At 36.2% G+C, this 21,441-nt stretch overlaps 1 protein-coding gene across 3 annotated transcripts in view; it reads left to right on the plus strand.

The window, feature by feature from the left end:
• LOC109063640 (chemokine-like protein TAFA-1) overlaps window positions 1-21,441 on the plus strand; it is a 140,262-nt gene that overhangs the window by 116,277 nt on the left and 2,544 nt on the right. The window contains exons 4-6 of one of the 3 annotated variants that reach the window (XR_006161108.1): window positions 13,338-13,462; window positions 17,478-17,564; window positions 18,635-21,245. Coding sequence is in view for 1 of the 3 variants with exons in the window: in XM_042766192.1 (XP_042622126.1) it covers window positions 13,338-13,462 (125 nt within the window). In the remaining 2 variants the exon portion in view is untranslated. Of the gene's footprint in view, window positions 1-13,337; window positions 13,463-17,477; window positions 17,565-18,634; window positions 21,246-21,441 lie in introns of those variants that run through there. The other 2 variants (XR_006161107.1, XM_042766192.1) reach the window with 2 other exon arrangements.

Raw genomic sequence — 21,441 nt, forward strand, 5'->3', positions numbered from 1 at the left:
GTTTTTTCTGGTGTTTTGGGCTTTTTTCACTATCTACACAAGCCAATTAAAAATTTATAATATATATTCATTTATAATATATATTTTATATAATCATAAAATCTAAATGCTTTTTTGTTTGTTTGGATGGATGGATGGATGTAGGAAAACCTGTTTAAAATATTTAATTCAAACAGGCAGGGAAGCCACAAATTAGCTAATTGTGTTTCATATGTTAGTTTTAGATACATTTCTGTTAAATCTCTGTAATTTCTTAATGAAAATAAATAAATAAAGTCTTAAACAAACCAAAGCTTAAGTGATCTAGTGGCTGGTTTTATGGCGGTCTTTGGCACTTTTCTCCAGTTAAACACAACCTTGTCCAGCCTTGGAAACATATTAAACCAGCTAAGTCCAGCAAACCAGCTTAAAATTAAAGCGATTTCAATAAATAAATGTATTAAAATTGTATTTATTTTATTAAAAATCCACTAGTTCAAAAACCTCATGGTAATGATGCTTTCTCTCAACCTGAAGGGTATACAAACAAAAATATGGAGAAAAAAAAACAGCATAATATGTTTAAAATATCTAATTAAAAAAAAATGCAAAATTTGTTTCATGAGCTGCTTTTGCATTAAATCATTTAAACTTTAAATCTTAAACCAGGTAAAATGGTTTTCTGGTCTTAACCGCTCTGTTGAGCTGGTTTTAGTGGGGTTTGGGGCATTTTTTGCAATATCTAGGATGGGAGACCATCTTGAACCAGCTCAAGTCCAGCAGACCAGTTTTTATTTCAGCAGGGCTTTTTTCCATTTCACAATCATGCTAAAACTGTATTTATAGGGATTAGTCCAGCTAATACAAGTTTTAGAGTAAAAAAAAAAAAAAAAAAAAAGTAAGATCTTGTTAAAAATCTTGCAATTTTATTATTGTTTTTTTTTCTCCTTTTTTTTTTTTGACATTGCAATACAAATCCACTTAGTTCAAATTATTAGTGAATAATATCTGCGCTTAATATATTTCATTCAAACAGGCGGCGAAGACATAGATTAGCTAATTTTGTGTTAGATTGGAGAATGATTGTTTTGGTAGATATGCAGCTGTGTGCACAGAGACAGTGGCACATTAAATAGGAGTGTGCTGTCAGATTATCCCAGCATGGGAATTGATTATTAGCTTTGACAAGAAGAACTACGTCCCAGTTATGTCAGGCCCAACAAGACTCTTAGTAAAGAACATCCCTTTTAACATGTCAAATGCAGGGTTTATTCACCACATACACACATACGGGGGCTGTTCACACACATTGGGATTAAAAAACCCATCTTTAGACCCAATTTTGCAGGGTCATAAGTACAAAAAAAAAAACCTCTCAGAAAGGTTTCCTCTTTTGCTAATGCTAAAATTGTGCGAAAGTCTACTGCTGTTTCCACTTTTACATCCCTTTTGCTGTTTTTTTCTCTTTCTTTTTTTTCAAGATGTTTTCTGTCCTTTTTTCCCCTTTCCTCGTCTCTCTGCTGCATACACACACACACACACACACACACACACACAGTCTTTCCATAACCATCACTGATGTAGAATGAGCCCTTCTGTTTTGCTGGGGGCCGTTAATGCAGAGCATGACAGGTTGTCATGGTGCATTTGATAGAAGCCCTGCAAAACACACACAAACAAGATACACTTGAAGAGAGCAAAAAAAAAAAAAACATAGCTGATGAACACACCCACAAAAAAAAAAACACACAGGTTATGAGATTATGTACATAGGCTCGTCCAGACATGTTCTATAAGATTGTATGACTTCATACAGAAGCCCAATCAGGAGCAGTGATGCACAGCACAATGAAAACCAGCAAGGGCATTGCGGGATGCAAGCTTTTTTAATTACCATTATGTGTAACTTCATAATTACAACCGCTCACATAATGTTACCACATTTGCATATTCTGTCTGTTTGTTTGGTCGCAATTAAACTTTGCCCCAGTTCTGAAGATTAATTGCATATTTATGGTGTCATTCGCTTCTCACTTTAATAACGATGTTTTAACACAGCGTTTAGTGCACATCGGAGGTAGAGGCAGTATTGTGACTGTTAGGCGTCCAATGGAAGTCTGAAATAATGAACATCAGTGGCACCCCGCAAGGACGGAGCTGTCAGAATCCATGAGCACACAGTTTTCTGAGCACCTGGGCATAAGAACTCTGAAAAAGCTCTACCTGTGAGTCAGGTGCCTGCAGAGAGGACAGATCAGGATTAGAGCTCTGCACCAAAAAACACGGCCTTTTATTTTGCTCTTTCTAGATCTCTCTCTCTCTCTTTGTCTCTAATAGAAACTCTTTTCTGGCTCAGAGTAAAAAATTAGGATATAAAGGTAATTGTGACTTTATTCCTATTGGTTGTGATCATAAATCACCATTGAGGTATAATAGCTCACAACTTCTTCACAATTGCAAATTAATATCTCTCAAACAAATACATCTTTAACAATTCCACAAATAAAAATTTCAAATATATCAATTAACTGTGTATGTAACTCACAAGACTGTTCTTTTTTTCAAAAATCTTATTTTTAAATTTCACTCAACACAAACTTTTTTTTTAAATTGCATGTCTCACAAACTTTTTTGCAAGTTTATGTCTCACAAATGCAACTTTATATCTCACAATTGTGACTATATACAGTATATATACATACAGTATATATATATATATATATATATATATATATATATTTATTTATATATATTTATATATTTATATATATAAATCACCGTTTAAACTTTTTTAATTCAGTTTTGACTTCATAACACTTGCGACTTTGTCTCAAACTTAAGCATAATTGCAACTTTTTACTATTTAATTGGGGACTTATTTTTCACAATTGTGACATTTTATTTCACAGTTGCAACTTTATAAATTACAATTGGGATTTTATACTTCAAATTTGCCACTTTTTATATCACAACTGTGACTTTACTGCATTTATGAGTTTTTCTCATAAATGCGACTATTACAGTTGCAACTTCTTTACTCTTGCAACTTTATATTTCTTAATTGCAATTTTTTGGTCTTGTAATTGCATCCTCAGTTGTGACATAACTGTGACTTTGTATTTCACAATGTGAATTTTTTGGACCCTCTACAATGAGAATGTCCCTCCCCTAATACCACAGGCAGCCAACTAGCAAGTAACAAATTATGGTTATAACTAAAACCTTCTGGCTATTAGAGGATGAGCCATTTTAATATGCCCCGCCCACACCTCCTGTGCCAATAGGAAGCAGGTAAATACAGGAAAGAAAACTACACTTGTCAAACATATTCACAAGTAGTTTACCAGCAAGATTCAAAACAGTTGCTTTACATAGCCTAATTAGTGGGTTGAGAATTTTCTGATCCTATAAATAATTAGTTATTGTTTTGTGCATTTATTGAGAGCTGTGGACAGTTTGTCAGCATAACTGACCAAACAATGCACTCATCATAACACCACGGCTGAGTCAAGTGTTTCATTAAGAAGAACACACACAGTCAAGCTCAATTCAAGGACAGGCTGAGGACTCTTGAGGTCTATTCATTAAGAGTTGAGGGCTTTGACGAGGCCTTACACTGCTCTTTGAATGTCTAATCAAGCCACACTTCTTCCTCCGTGTAAAACTGATTTATGGCGACTAACGGCACTCCATCCCTTCCGAGGTCGGCCTTCTCTGGCCCTCAGACAGAGATCTGATCTCAGATCCCTGTTAATTACACCCCAGGTTCATTAGAGCTGCTCAGCTCGCCCTCTGACCTTATCCGCCTTTATTGCGAATGTTCCCTGTGCCTAGTCAAAAAAGAAAACAGTCTGTCCTCACCAAGAGCCCAGCAAAGGCCTTATTTTTATCAATCGGGTCATTAACAGACCATTTCTCTGGGCAGGTAAAGAAAGAGAGAGTGGCTGGAGTGGATTTAAAGAGCGAGTTCATTCTTCACTTTGATGACGTGCAGGACGTCGGGGGCGGGGCCAGAGGGGGCTGGCCATTATCTGCACTGATGTATCGATCCGGACCCCGGCACTGTGAATTAACACCTGCAAGAAAAGCATGAGAATTTAAAGTGTAATTGCTTAGCTCTCTTAATCTCTGCTGGAAATGATCGATTGAGTGACGTTGGGAAAGCACAGTGTGCCGGTGAATCCATCGTTGGGTCCCTGGTGTTTTCATATAAAATTCAAATCTACATGGGTGTACCAAGATTGTTTAGAGAAAAAAAAATATACTTTTAGGTGCTGTAATTGCAATTATTATTTGGGTGCAAAACTTTATATTTGGGTAAACAGTATTTTACACGTTACATTTATAATTAATGGCAACTGTAAGTAATTTTAATAGCAATTACAATGTGTAAATGAACACATTGTCTTTAAATGCAAAATAGTTGCACATTTAATACATATGTAATTATATAATATATAAATATTTAATATAATACATTAAATTGTCTTTAAATAAGCTTTCTTAAATATTCACAAACTATATTAATTTCTTTTGTAATTATATAATATATAAATATTTAATATAATACATTAAACAATATAACTAAATTATTAAAATTATTTATTTTTAATACTTATTTGTGAGGGAACACCTTATGTTAGCAGTAGTGCAAATATAAATGTGTTGTCTAAGTTTTAAATAAGCTTTATTAATATTAAAATCCTTAATATTAATAAAGTCAAACCTATAAAACCCTTTGTTACCCCAAACTACAGTACATATAAAAGCTTGATCAGTCACATAAAAGTATGTGACTGACCCTCAATGAGTATGACGCTGCTCCGATTAAGCACTGTTAGAAGTGAATGAATTTGAATGAATTTCAGCACTTCCGTAAGGATGTGTTAAATTCGACAAAGTGGTTTAATAAAGGTTGTTTGATCTTGTTAAATATCAAATTTTACTATACCAATAAAAAATAAACCACAATTAGACTTTTTTCACATAAAACTATCCACAACCAGCATTAAAAAAAAATGCACCCCATTTGGACCAATTTTGCACCATAATTTCCTCTACTGCCACAAATACTGCCCTTACAAAATACAGATTTTGTGCACTTTTTACTTGTACCAGTATTTTAAATTGGCCTTTGAACTTAGCTTTATTTCATGGCAAAAAAAAGCATTAGATTGCCAACGCATTGACAGGACCCATTGATCTGATTGTGTTGTTGAGCGCTCCAAATGCAAACTTTGCATGCAACAATCAGGCAGCAATTGACAGTGCTCTGGTTCAAAGGCATGCAGCCATCATCAGATTGACAGAACTCTAGCCCAGTGATGTTGGGGGATCAAGTGGGGGGAGGCAATCATATTTCATGTTGGCCGTGCCACTCTTTATTACAACTCTGCTAAAATGTAGTGCCAGTACTTGCGCTCATTGGCGCCCCTCCTGCTGGTCACGCCATAGGCGACTGCCTAGTTTACCTAGAAACGGGCCTGGTTGAATCCCTTATAATTGTTCCTCAAGGAGCTTTCTTCCACAGATGATTGACAGATACTTTGTCACTCTCAGTTTTGCTTTTGAATGACCCTCTGTATATGTGTGTGTTTTTGTGTGTGTGAGAGAGAGGAAGTGTCACCTCTGCATCTGTGATAGACAACATAGTGTGATGTTAAAGACACACCCTTTTGACAGCTTGATTTATTTAATGCCGGGTGACAGATGACATTATCTGATACCTGACCGTGCTGCCAACCTGCGTGCTGCTCGGGGTCACAGATCTACAAGCGCATCACAAGGTCCACACCTGCTCCCAATCATACAGCACTTATGGTGATCAAGGACCTTCTCCAAACGCAACCGCAAGCCATTACAACAAACTGGAAAAACTGCTCTTAAATCAGCCTAAAAGAGTCAACCTCTACCTACGCTTCCTTCAAGACAGATGACCAGGAAAGTGAGACCTGGGCCCCATGGGTCCTGCTCTGCTCCAATAATCCACTTTTTCTTGCCCTCTCCTGGGAGGAAACACTATCCTGCTGAGGCTACAATGGCAAAAAAGTTGCTGAGGTTGTGACTTTCTGATGGCTGGGAGGACCCAAAAGAGGGCGAGAAGCCGGAGGGGACCAAATAAGGATCAAGGCCTGGTGAGAAAGGTCTGTCTTCAGGCTGAGAAGGTCACCTGAACAGGGTCTGGCGTGGATCCAGACAGATAAAAGTCTGAGAGCAAAAGCACTGACCCTGGTGTCCTCTCTCATGAGTTCTCTCCTGCTTGCCAAGTTTGCAATGGAAAGAGAGAAAGCGGGCCATCTGTCTGACGTGTCAAACGCTGGTGCGGCAGACATGTGACCATTTGTCTCACTTTGAATCTGCTGTATCCACACATTTAAGTACTGGCAGGAAGTGCTGAAAGTGTCTGGAAAAAATTTTGGAGAAAATCTGTCATGTTCCTCATGTTTTGTGTAAACTTGCTTTAAGTTTATACAACAATATCTTTCAGATATAATTCCAAATCATGGAAACTTATAATAAGAAAATAGAATAGTACATTATAAAAGAGATGTATAAATAAAAAAAAAAATTTAATTGCATAATTAAGCCATATCACATGAGTGGAAGAGAAGCAGACAGTGCATAATTGTGAGTGGGATATTGCTTTTTATAAAAGTTTAACATACACTAAATCTACACTATATCTAATCCTTTCATTTGTCATGTTCAGGAACTGTAACATTTAATTTGGAAGCAAAACAAAGTGTTGCACATTTTATTGGTTTTATTTTATTCTTCACAAATGCTTTTTATTGCTTTATTAGAAGCACAATTAAATTGTGTCATATGTTACATAGAGACTACCGTACAGACATTTAAAAAAAAAAAAAAAAAAATCCAAATTATTGAATAGCCAACTGTGTTAATAAAGCACTGTAAATATTTAGCATTTTTACAACACTATGATGTAAGTGTGTCCCATCAGTTAATCAAATGTTCAGCTCTCACTTTTGAGTGGCCACCAGTGTTGGTATAGGAGCATTGTTTCAATGGTTCAGTCATAAAGACACTTACATGTTTCATTATTGAATGAATTAGTGACTGCATTTGAAATCGCTTACTTCCCTACTATATAGTAGGTGGAAAACAGTATGTGACAAAATGTCCGAAGTCACAGTACTTTACTTTCCCATGAGGCCACAGGAGAGGATTTATAAATGGCGGTGGCACGACACAACTGACGATGGTCATGTGACAATGATAAAATGTAGTTGGTTACATTCAAACTATATAGAACATACTCTTTATACAAAAAAGTACCTACTCAAGAGAGTATGCGATTTTGGACACAGCCTACCTCTTTGAATGAATCAGTTGAATAAATGATTCAATGACTCACTTGTAAAGTTAATTGTTGCCCCTGCTGGTTAAATAATCTAAGCCGCAAAAAGAGTCACAATGTTATATCAGACCTTTTGGAACACATTCAACCATTCAAATCTGAGGACCAGAACTAACTATTGTGTTTATCATTTGAATGTTGACATGCTACTTAATAAATTCCAAATAGCCATCTCAGAGTACATGTGTTGTCCTGAATGTAAATTTATCTACATTCTCCTCAGACAGTACAAGCCTGAGTGCCCTGAATACAATTAATTTTTGTACAAAAAAGTCTCACATTTCATGTCATTCTCCCTGTTAGGCCAGAGTTTTAATCTGTCCTTCAGTGCTTCCATCATTGCTCTGTTCTGTGAAATTGATTTCTTTTTTCTCTTTTTTGCTTTTTGCAGGTATTACTTCATTATTTTTCAAATGGCTTCAACATTTTGAGTGAATATAAATCCTTCACAATGAAAAAGAGGCTTGTTGGTTGCTCTCGATTTCTGAGCTCAGGAACATTACATTTGAGAACAAGCACCCTGTGGCAAAACACCTGAGCAATATCTGCTCTCAAAAAGAATGCAACATTTTTTGTAGTTGTTTGTCATTGTCATATTTTTTTCCAAGATGAGGAAGAAAAATGGTCAGGTTTCTAAATAACGGTAATATTTATTATATCAAACTCCAAAGGCTTAACAAACTCAAGACAGCATGACAACATAAACGAGAAATACCAGACAATGAGGGAGAAGAAGTGAGCAACTTAAGTACACAATGGTTAGGTTAGGTTACTTTATTTATACCAAAATGAAAATTACATCCACACTAAAACAATACTTACACAAAACCTTGACACACAATTTCAAAACACATTTAAAAACATAATATAAACACAATAAAATCATAATAACAACATGATAAATGATACAAGAGCTCAAAACCATCCTACAGCTTATTTAACACAGTTAAAACAGAGGGAACAAAGCTGTTTTTATACCACTTTGTCTTACACCTTGGGACTAGAAACCTCCGTCCAGAGGGAAGAAGCTGAAACTCACTCTGCAAAGGGTGGGAGTCATCATTTAAAACAGAAGTAGCCATTCACTGTAACTGTTATGATGGTAGCAAGGACAGCTTAGCCAGATGAGATCACTGCTTGTAAACTCAGTCAATTTAACGAACCAATAGTGCTACATGTGCTAAGTACTGAAAGAAAGTTATTTTATGTGGCTTTGAAAATATCGCTTCTTAGAGTTGATATAAAATTACACTGAATGTTTGCTGGATGAACAGATTAGTTGATTGTAATATTAATCCTGCAACAGTTCCATCTGGCAGCTGATATAAATAATTGTAATTAATTATAATTCATTGTAATTATTTAAATATGTTTCCCTTTTGAGCTAATTTGCTACAACAGTTTTAACGAGTCTGACCACTCAGATGGGTGTTTCCATTTATTTTTCTGTGTGTTCTGAAGATGGGCTATGATAACAAAACTAATATTTCATCCATGGATGAATAACTGCAGGTGTCTGTCCTGCACAACAACACAATCGCAGTGTATCTTTAACCTAGAAAGAATGTGGATACACCCCTGCTGACCGCTAATTGCTTTGTGATTAAGATGGTACACAGTAAAACTGAGCTGTACAGAAAAGTGGCAGGTAAAAGAACAGGAAGAGTCTGTGGTAATCACTCTCCATCCTTTTCAGACCAGAGGGAGTTTAGTGCTTAATGAACCTTGGGCTAGTGTGTGCGCCGCACATGAGAGGGAGGAAGTATGGGACAGATTACGCTGTCAGAGTTTGGGTATCTGTTGTGACTATTAGGCTGATATCTACAGTAGGTGGCGTATTAGTCAAAAAGTAATCTGTATGAATGCTTTCTGACCTACAGTGGAGCTTCAATGGGTGCCATGGATGTCAACCAACTAAGGAAACAGGTATTGTAGTGATTTAGATATAGGAAGATAAAGTGATGTAATTTGAGGGGAAGAAAAGCTTTAGATAAATAAATAATCAGACATTTTTTTTCTTTTTTTTTTCTTCACAAACAACATGAAGATTACTTTAATATATTTGTATCAAGTTATTTTAACTTGGACTTAAACCAGGCTTACTCACTTGCACACCTATGCCAAAAGTGCAAACTGTGTTTCCGGCTTTCTCAGAGAAAAGTAGAATGAGGATTTCACAAAGACTGAAAATCGGCTGTTAAAATCAAATGGATGTAAAGCAGTGAGCTAAGAGTGTGTTTGTGAGGGGAAAGGAGTCAGCCTCTGCTTGGATTTAACTCGGTAGTGAGCGAGGATTGCGCTAAGACTATATATTGATTCATTTTTACCTTTTAACCTTGGTGACAGACAGCAAAGATAGTGTACAGAATAATGAAATCTAAGTTGGACTTTTAACCTTCAAATCCCAAACAATTTACCCCAGAAAATCCTCTTCTCTGCAGCCAGAACTAGAACAGTAGAAAAGAGGGTTTGTTGGTAGACGGACTTAAAGGGATAGTTCACCCAAAAATAATACTTCTGTCATTAACTCCTCATTTTGTTGCAAACCTGTGTGACTTACTTTCTTCTGTGAAATTAGAAGGAAGATATTTTGAGAACTGTGTCTGTAGAAGAAAGAAAGTAGCAGAAGAAAGGAAGTCATACAGGTTTTGAATAGCATGAGGTTAAATGATGACTTTTTATGTAAGGAATGGAACATTTAAAGTTTTTTGTTTGGAAGCCTTTACCTTATGAACATAAAATAATAATAATAAAATTGAAAACATGAGCATATATACACTGGATTTGACATAGATGGACTTAATTTAATTATTCCAAATCAATAGCTAAACGAGTAGTGTCTCAGTGTCTGGAGGAATTAAACCTTTAAACTACTGTACATATTTGCATGACCAGTGCAACAAAAGTAATGTTTACATTCATTAATTTCATTCATCTCTTGGTTAAAAAAAAAAAAAACTATCTTAATAGTGTGTTTTGTTTCAAAAATATGATAATTGAAATTATTTTCCATTGTGATGTTAGTCTGTTGGCTTGAAACTGAAACAGAAGCTGTGCTGAAACTGTGGAAAACATTTCAAGAGCTTGTTTTGTCGAGGGAAAACAGTGAATCGAGGCAGCCTCCATTTCTGTCATTGCCACGTTTCTTCCTCTCTTTCTCCTCCCTCTGTAGTTTGTAGCAGTGAATGCACCCTGACACGTACACACACAAATACATACACAAAACCTATGCTGATTAGAAGTGTTTTTTTTTCTTTTCATGTTTTGCTTTTAGCTTGAGAAGACCTCTTCAGCAAATGTTATTCAGGAAATATTTATGTCAAAATATACTGAATGCCTTTTTTAATTTCGATGTAATATCAATGTAAAATATGAGGCTTTTTACATAGCACTTCAACCTGGATTACCACATTTTTTAATTCCCGGGCTAAATACTTACCGATTACCCTAGTGTATGATACCCTGGTCTAGATTTTGCAGTGCTAACACTGAATTACCTTGCAAAAAATGTGCAGTGTGTCATACAGTGCTACAATAGTTTAGTAACATACCATCAATCATAAACTAAACAGTGCTTGCCTTATTAAATATTCATGAGCTTTGTTCAGTCACAGAAACCTTTACATGCTTTATCAGGTAACCTAAAACAGGCATATTGATTCACATGATGACATTTCCACAGATGGACAGTCAAATTAAAGGGGTCATATGACATTGCTAAAAAGAACATTATGTTGTATATTTAGTGTAATGCAATGTGTTAATGCGGTTTAAGGTTCAAAAAACACATTATTTTCCACATAATGTGCATTATTGTTTCTCCTCTTTGCCCCGCCTTTCTGAAACGCATCAATTGTTATTAAGCTCATCATTCTGAAAAGCAAGGTTTGTTCTGATTGGCCAGCTATCCAGTGCGTTGTGAATGGCGGAATACCTCAGGCGTGTGACTGAAATGTTACGCCCCTTACCATATTGTGATGCCATGTCCCCCCGCGCCACGAGACAAAACCAGTAAAACCCATTATAAACAAGGCATTTGCTGCATCCACTTGGGACATATTTACTGATTATAATGACTTATACTGTCTTTTTACATGTTGCGTTTGTATCTCGCTGCGTAAACATAAAACCATGACTGCATTTTTGATCGGAAAAACAACAAAACAACAAGCACTACTCTACACTGCTCAAAACTCACGTTTGAATCATCATTGGCAAATCCTTTACATATGAAAACATACTTACATACTGTGTGTCAGAAGGGCCAGACTGTCCTTGCAAAGTTGTTATCGCCCCACTTTATAGAAACAGACACTGGCATTATAGGCTACTCGCTCAGGGAACAGTCCTCGTCCTCCATAAAATGTGCTGCACACATCTGAATATTTGGGTTGAACTGTTCTGGAACAGTGTTGTAAATACAACTTAACCACTGATTTCTAGTTGTGTCCTCTTTTGGAAGGCCAAACAAAGTAGTTTCGCTTTCACAACGAAACACACAGTGACTCCACAACATGGTGCTGGCAACAATAATACTACAGCGATAATCAAAGTTACGCCTTCTTTCTTTGTGTGAACATTTGGGCAGCGTTATGCAAATCTTCCCACATAGACATGTGGGGTGTGTTAGAATGAACCATTTTAAGAGGACGTGGTTGACTTTTAACTTTTATAAAGAATATCTCTTTGGATTTGAGACTTTAGTCTTTGCAACTTTACAGATCTTCTTTATGCACCAAGAGCTTGTAACACTCCAAAGAGAAAGGAAAAATTATAATTGCATCATATGACCCCTTTAAAGCCGGTCACGTACCTGTTGCAAATCCAGTCAATGTTATTGACCTCATAAATATGTAAATAAGAATGTTAACCCAGGGTTTACAAAACTACAGTGTGAAATCTTGAAACCTGAATGTCCAGGATTAATATCTAACTCATGATAAATTATTATTAGCGCGGTACACAATAACCCGTGATTACAATGTTTAGAATAGCCCTGGTTAATGGTTTAAAGTGTGAAAAGCCAAGAATGGTCATATTGCTTAAGATTAATTTAATAAGTCAGATATAGGGTACAGTGGGGCTAAAGGTGCATCAGTGTAAAATGAGCATTTGATTTTATTCTTCTCTAAATCACTAGATGGCACAAAAACGTACCACAGCACTTTCTAAGCATCAGCATTTCACTATGAGCATGGAAATTTTACTGATTCTTGACACAATCGCAGGCAGCAATGAAAAATGTATTTTGGAATGGATAGAATTTGTTTAGCATTTAATGTTTTTTATGTCTCTAATGATCTTCAGTGTTGTTCAAGGAAATAAAAACAAAAAGTACAATAACTTAGAACATGATAATAAGTTGCTGGCTGTCTTTTTCATTTATTGACATGACATGGTTAGATTCAGATAGTTAATATCATTTTATTAAGTTGAGTGTCTACCTTAGATATAATCATCATTTATAATGAAACCATCATATCTAAAAATACAATATTAATTATAGAATATAATAAAACATTTATTTTTTCTACTCTACAGACATAATACATTATTGTGGGATCTCCATCAAAGCTTTCATATTGTTTGTTAGCAGGTATATTAAAGAAAACAGTACAGACTTACTGAATATATATATATGAAAAATATTTATATATATATTCTGGATTTTAATGACAGTATACTAATTAAACAAAAATAAATAAAGAAAACAGTACAGACTTACTGAAGTGATTGTTTTGAACAAGAATTAATTTAGATATTATGCAAAATATATTACTTTAGGTAAAGTATTTATTTATACTGGGAGTGAGTTTTAAAACTTTTATGCCTTATTTGCTTCATCAAAGTTCAATATATATATATTTTTTTTTTTTTCTGCAATCATGCACTATGGGAGTATTGTAAACCCTGCTGTACTTAATTTGTCCATGCATTTGAAACTCTTTTATTGTGTTTGTGTGTGTGTCTCCATCAGCCTCCATCGTGATTGGGAAGTGGTGGTGTGAGATGGAGCCGTGTCTGGAGGGAGAGGAGTGTAAGACACTACCAGACAACTCCGGCTGGATGTGTTCCTCTGGGAACAAGATCAAGACCACGAGGGTGAGGGTTCGGAACATGCTGAACATCACTTCACACATACAGAAACACACATATACACACATTTATCTGGAAAAAAAAAAATAAAGTAAATACAATTTCCTGTGTATTCTGAAAACAAGCTTTACCGACTAAATGATTCAGTGACAAGTAAGACCAAGGGACACATGTAACTCTGGACCTATTTATTCTTCATGATATGATATGTCAGTAGATTGTGCTCAGAGAACACATCTTCTTCATTTAGTCCTAATGCAGCATTATAAAGGATGCTGTGCTGAGTTCAACTTAAAGGTGCCATAGAATACATTGATACAATATTTTAAATTGTTCTCTGATATCTACATAGAAGGTATGTGGCTTAGGTAAGGGCAAACAATCTCCAGAAACGGTTTTACATGTCCATTTACAACCCTAGGATTAGTCCCTAGAATGAAATGGTCTGTTTTTACTTATTTGGAAGGGTCATGAATAATAATGTTGAGCTCTGCTCTGATTGGCTGTTTCACAGTGCAGCTCAATGTTGAGCTCTGCTATGATTGGCTATTCCGGTAGCTCACACAACAGGAAGGAAACACAGGGAAATGTATATATTTCAATACTTTCTCTCGCAGTTATCCTCATATGAGGACATTATATTTTTGTGAATTTCTCTGAGACTGCAGATGCCACAGTTTGAAGCCTGGATGTCCTGTACAGAGCACATTCAGGGCTTTTCAGAGATTCCAAATGATTGGATGTTTCACCATGACCACTCCCTCTACTTGGTCATCAAATAAATCAATTAAGTGACACACTTTTGGAAATATGATAATATTTTGTAATTATCGTTTAAATCTGTCTAATTTTTAAATTGTGTGTCATAAATCAACATCTCAGGAAAATGTTATGGGGTTTCAAATCAAAATATGGCTTTCGGTTACGAAACAGGACGTTGATTTCATACATTTCCTCATATGAAGACACCGGGACTAAAAGCATGTTTATTACGCATTTTTGGAGACATAACAAATGAATAGGGGAAAAAATTAAATTTCAATATTCTATGAAATATTATATATTATTATGAAAATCTTGTCAATTATTACTCCCATTATTACACTTCTTTTTTCATTACATGTAGCCCCAAAAACACATTAATATGCAAATTAGATTTAGTTTATAGATACATTGTATATAATGAGACCCGTTTATGGTCATTTTACATACATTTTGCAGATGGTAATGAACATCCTGTTATAACATAGTTGAGAATCATCTTTATACAGAGTTTGGTAAAAGAAAAACAAATCTTGAAAACTAAAAATGTATTGGTGATTTTAAAAATATCAATTGTTTTTGCCTATGCATGGTCATTCATGTCTTTTCATTTTTTTAAATAAAATTGAGTCCCGATGTCCTCTATTGAGGACATAGCATAACTTATGAATGAAATATCTTTTTTTTTTAATTTACATTATTTTTAATGCTCTAAACAATGTAAATACATGGAAAAAAATATTTTTTCCTAAAACTTTTTTCTCAGGTCTTAAGAGGTTAAATCATTGGGTAATTATACTGTGTATAAATTGTGGGCATTAGGGAGCTGCTATTAATATGTGGGGCATTGAAACTGCGTTCGAATGCACAATCACGTTTTACTTTCACCTTCGAGATTAAAAAAACCACCTCCTCTTAAAAAACAACAGCAGCACTAATCACAAAACATACAACAACATAAGATGCTTGTCAGTGGTGCTCAGGATCTGTAAATCAGCCATCAACCACACTCATCCATCTCTTCTTACTCTGTTTATGTGGTAAGTGAAATCTTATGTACTGTAATGTAACAGGCTACCACTAGCAAGCAGCTAACCATGTACCTTTAGTGGTTCGCGTTATTTTATTAGAATGCGCGATATTTGTTTTCCGTGCCTTTCTGAATACAGACACCAACCCATCCCTGCACAGCCTGGAACATAACATTTATTTCCATGATCTGCCATTTTCGCTATTATCCTCGCTTGTTTCTTAACAATACCTGCAGAACTTCTGATGATTCTGCTGTGCAGGTCCGGCTGGCACAGAACATGGGCGGGTATATGCAAATGTTGGGGGCGTAACTGTTAGTGATCCCGACTGTAACGTCACAGTTGGTGTTATGTTCTGATTCGCCTATTTTTCAGTGGTCTTTTGCATGCACGAGATTTACATAAGAAGGAGAAAACAATGGTGTTTGATGCTCACGGTATGTCATTTTCAAGTACAGAACTGTTATTATTCAACAATGCAAAGGTAAATACAGTTTTCCATTCTATGGCACCTTTAAGAAATAAGAAACTAAATAAGTTCAGGACATCAAGAGACAAGTCAGACAAATATAAACTAAACATCACAGCTCTGACAGGAAGTACACATGACACAATATTAAAACTTGATGAGCAGATCAGTATTCCCATACGCTGATTCAGTAGAGAGGTGACAGACAGCGGATCTATGAGAGTCATGTGACAGTGAACACAGGTAGATCAACCTGTCCTCCAACTAATATGCTCGTATAGGTCGTTTGTCCAAATCCCTGAAATACGACCCATCAGAGCGTATACTACAATTGCGCCCCTATCGGCAAAAGGTCGTTTTCGTATTAATGTTTTGTACTCTTTTATTTGCACTGTGATTTGCGTTTCGTGTAGCTCAGTTGGTAGATTATTGCGTTATTCCTTGATATGCAATCACGCTGTCATGGGTTCTATCCCAGAGAACGGACGTGCACGTAAAATGTATATGCTCAATAAATCATAACTTAGCATGATTTCTGTGAGGGTTAGGTTTAGGGGGTGGGGCTAGGTGTGGTTCATTCGAACGAATAAGCCACCTAGTAAAATATGTACGAATTACTGTGAGATCGGTGTAAAAAGTCCACACATTGCATTTAAATAAACGTGCGTTTTGATTGGTAGCGTGCGTTTTTTCATGACGACAGACGCAACGCAATTGTCATTATTTTTACGCCCGCTAGAGGCCGCTTTAACTTTAAAACGTAAATATAGGTCGTAATAAGGTGCTTGCACAAACGACCTATATGGTCGTTTTTTGTTGGAGGACAGGCTCAGGTAGATAGTGTTACAGAGGGTTTGGTCCCTCCTTGGCATCTGCACGTGTTTAAACTATCCCAAGCCCTGCTTATCCGATGGTGGCTGGATGATTTTCGAGATTTCCAAGGTAAGATCATGCATACAAACCTAATGAACCAGAGAAAGCATCTCTTGATTTATTAGTGTAATATAACTTTAAAGAGAATTAATAAAATAATGTGCATCATTATTAAATCTCATTATTTACATGCACTTATGACGTTCCAAACTAATATGTCATTGTTTTCTGAAAATAACCTTAATGTGCTATTATCTGCTAGGTTTTTGAGGAACAGGTAATCAGATATTAATTACTGATTATTCATAATTCAAAACTCAATATTCACTGATAATCCTGCTCTAAAACTCACGTCTAGCCCAAGTTTGCATTTATTTTTGTTGAAATTCAAAAATTAAATGTCATGTTTGGTTATTACACACACAAGAACCAGTGCTGAAGCATCTGATGCACCATTTTGCAATTTGGATGTTTGAAGAAGAAGGCTTTGGTAGAGATGACTAATCTAAGTTAATGCTTACTAAACATTCGATCTTTACCTCACAAAAGCATCAATTTTATATGAAATATAGCATAAAAGTCATCGACTACAACGTTTTTGTTCTTATTTACAGTAGATTACTATGCACATTGTTTAGCAATAATTGTGATTTCTTCTTCTGAGTTCCATGTAAAAAAATAAAATAAAAAAAAACAATGGTTTGGGGCGACATGAAGTTGAGTAATTTACATTTTAAGGTGAATTATTCCTTAACCTCCAACTGAGGTTAAACAGAAGAAAAGGACTGTAAAGAAACAACCATATTTAAAGGTAATTGGGAAATAAAAACCTGCTATTATTAACTATTAAACTTCCTCTTTTTTCCCTTCATATCTTCCTTTCCAGAACACCCAGCCATATTCAACGTTTTAGCTCTGAGGCCCACTGAAGCTGGCTCGCCAGAAGCTCAGTGGTGTCCTTCTCCTCATCAAGGTTGGCGTTTCCTTTTTTTTTAAACATCTTAAGCCATATGATTAGACTTGCACATTTTAATCACTGCTCATCAAAATCATTACACTCCCAAGCATAATTATTGCTGAGTCAGTGTTTGTGTTTTTGAGCATGTGTATATGCTGCAGATGATTAAAAAGCCACAAATATATTCCTCCTCCAGTGTCTATACCCGCGTCAGCGTAATTTATAAGCATGTGCACACATGAACATAATGAAAAATGTGAACGTGGCAGTCTGCGCAGTAATTACCGAATACAAACCGATGAAGTAACAGATGCACAAGCAAACCATCTTTGTCGTGTGCAGTCACACACTCCAAAACATACTGTGCCATTGTCCTAATGCAGCATAATTGCGTGCATGCAAACACGCAGTCACACACACCCAGGGACAGGCTCAAATTAATAAGCGTGCAAACACACACACTGTGAAAAGGGCTCAAGCGTGACAGTCGGTAATAAGTGCATAATGCAGAAATCATTATTTTGCCTTGTCGTTTGCTTCCATTGTCTCCCGTTTTGTAAGCTCCTAGGCATGGTGAGGATTTGATTACAATGTATGTTTGTGGGTTCCCCACCATTATCCCAGGGTGTATTTGTTTAAGTGTGTGTAGGTGTGCACGTCCTGTTTTAGTAATGTGTGACCTCCTAACCTGGAGTGTCTGATCTGCCCCACTGGAGAGTTGGCATCTATTTGAGTCCAGCGTTGGCTTTCTATAAACACCTTTGACCATCTTCCTGGCTCGGTCACCTTCATCCCCCATCCTGACCCCACACTCCCTCCCAGTCCTTTCAAGGCAATCTAGGCATGTTTGTCTATGATCAGAGCAAACAAAAAGAAAGCTAAATGCTAAAACCATCACTTGCAGTATTCTTTTTTGCTCTGAAAACTACGGTTTAAGCACTCATGCTTACACACTATAGCTTGTTTACTCACAAACGCTGATGTGGCGTCCATTCTCGTTTTTTTCAAATTGGCATGTGAGTAAGAAAAAGCCAAAGCGTGTGCCTGACACCCTTTTTTCTCTTTTTTTTCTTTATGTCTTACAGAGAGGGACCCCTCCTTGCCTGTAGCTCCAGACAAGGCAGCCCTCTTTTGAGGAAGGCACTCAGTGAGAGAGGCTGAGAGACACCCTCACCCTCGCCCTGCATAGACCTACTTTTACCTGTTCCTAATGGCTATATCATTCAGCTCCTTAAAATACAACCAAAATCACTGTGTAAACAAAAAGACAAGGTTTACATCTTACTGCAGTTTATGTATCTTCATCTGCCTCATTTGAGAAGAGAGATGGACTCAACCTGTAGCTATTGCACAGCTGTGAGCCATTTTCTCCAGGCTGGATAAATCACCTCAGGACTGGCCCCTAAATCCAGCTGGTCGCGAACGTCAGAGGCCAGAACAGTTTTGGTGGATAAGAATCCTGATCTTATTAATATTCATAGGTATCTATACATACATTTAGATAGATGGTGAAGTGTACAACATGGACATATTGACGGTATCTAAAATCTATTTACTTATAGAGAGATTTAGAAACATAAATATATGATTCCTTTATATTATTTTTATATTATACATATATTAGTATAGTTGCATTTTACAATTGTATAAATTTTTGAGCCCATAAACCCACAATTAACCACTTTTCTACTGTGTTAAAAAGTACCAGGCAGATAAATGTACAATGACAATCATTATAATTAAAATTTACCGTACGATTATATTGATATTTTTAAGTCTTATTTTTCATGAAGCAACTGGTTAAGAAACATGCAAGACCAAACATTGTAATGCTTATAAGTTTCAGTGATACAAAGTCACAGTGGATGGGGCCAATTGTCTATGAGTTAAATTGTGGCCTTTTTCTCACACAAATCTATCATAAGGTTAATGGTGACTTTAATGTATTGTATAAATAGAAGGGATTACATCTATTACTTTATGGTGCATTTGTCATTCTTTATTGAACTACTTTGTTGAGATAAATGCATTAAATACATTAAACGTGATGGGATTGAACATATTTCATAAATCTCATCAGTGAAAAACAACCTAATAATTTCATTAATTCACTATTATATGAAGCTAAAAGGTTTCAGAAACAATTGATATATCTCTAATGTTGTTTATATGTGACATGCATACCATTTAGATGCTGTCAGTATGTTAATATTGTGCATTTCAGTATCTATGTACAAAAATGTACATGTCCTAGAACTACACTTTAATGAGATGAGTAAGGAGTGTGAGTACTCAAATCCAGCCAATTTGTCCAGAACATTTTCTTGCATGTTCTGCAAATAGACACTTTTACAAGGAAACAGCATGTTTAGTTCTCAGAAAATGTAATGGCTTGCTGTTTCCTCTCTGTTCCTCTGTGTTTGAAACACATGTTCTTAACAGGAGGCTTTTGTACAAGATACCTATGCTGTTTAAAGAATCCCATCTGTGTGGATTTTCAGAGTAAAAGTAATCTGCCAAGTGATGGTTTAAGATTAAATCACAGGATGATTAAGTCAGTGTGTCCCGAGAGTCCTGTTAAACCCAGAGCCTTGACTGTATCTGTATCTCTTTCAGCTGTCAATGTCACATTAAATTAATTCTAACACAATTATGCTGTCTGGAGTCTTGCTGTATGTTAAGTCACATTCAACAGCTGCATAGTCTAAATCAGATTACAGTTTTAGTGCATGGAGCTTGCACAACAAAATTGAGATATCATTTGAGAATTCAAATGCAAATGGTGTACAACAAATGTCTTTAGGATGTGCTTTAGCCCATCAACAGAAGCGGTAGCAGACAGTAAAGGACACCTGAGCAGAGATGGAGGAAATATGGCAGCATTTACATAGAGTCCAATATAACAAACCACACTGGGAGAGACAGATCCATACATACTAGCAGGCAACTGAATACAAATTGCATCAGGGTCACTATACTGGTTCTTGTGTAGTATTTGGGGGTTGGAAGTATGCACAGCATGCAAAAGCTCTTATTTGGAGAGGAAAGACAAGGAACATTTGGCTTACGAAAAAACTAAATGATTAGCACGAAAAAAAAAATCTGTCAGAATTGTCAGTTAACGCTTACATGTATATAAAATAAGCAAGTCCAGCAAATCTTATTATTTTAAACAAAGTGTTTTTTGCATCTTTTGTCAAAGAAGCAGCTGTTTTTCCTTCTCATGTTAGTATTGGTGCAGTGCCACAGAGTTGCATTATATTACTGATGTTAGCCAGGGTGCTGTGTTTGTTTGCCATTGGCTGGCTAACCTCTTTTGATTGGCATGAACTGGTACCTTTCCAGAGGGGATCCGTTATGATGGACAGCTCCTCCTCCTCTGCCGTGCCTTGCCCAGGATGATGGGAGCACGTGGAGCGTAACTCTGCCACATGATAGCTGTCTCTCTGTTGGGTTATAGGGGGCCCCAAGGGGTGCTTCTCATTTCTGTCCCCAGTCACTCTCTCTGTCTCTGTCTATGTCTCTCTCTCAATCTGTAGCTCGCACCTGGCTGCCTTTCTTCACATCTAGATGGGGAAATGTCAGCATATGCTTTATGCGCTGAGGGCAAAGCCACAGGCTTGAGCATTTAATTAGCGATTTTGGATTTTGGAAATATTATATGTGAAACAATCATGCCAGTAAAGCACTTCTTTAGACAGAACAGACAGACAGACAGACAGACAGACAGATAGATAGATAGATAGATAGATAGATAGATAGATAGATAGATAGATAGATAGATAGATAGATAGATAGATAGATAGATATGTGAACAGTTAGATGGATGGCATGACAACTCAGTCATAATTTATGTGGCGTATTTGAGATATTAAACATTCATTGCGTAAGG

Source organism: Cyprinus carpio, chromosome A11 (assembly GCF_018340385.1).
Source record: "Cyprinus carpio isolate SPL01 chromosome A11, ASM1834038v1, whole genome shotgun sequence".
Classification (NCBI taxonomy): Eukaryota; Metazoa; Chordata; class Actinopteri; order Cypriniformes; family Cyprinidae; genus Cyprinus; species Cyprinus carpio.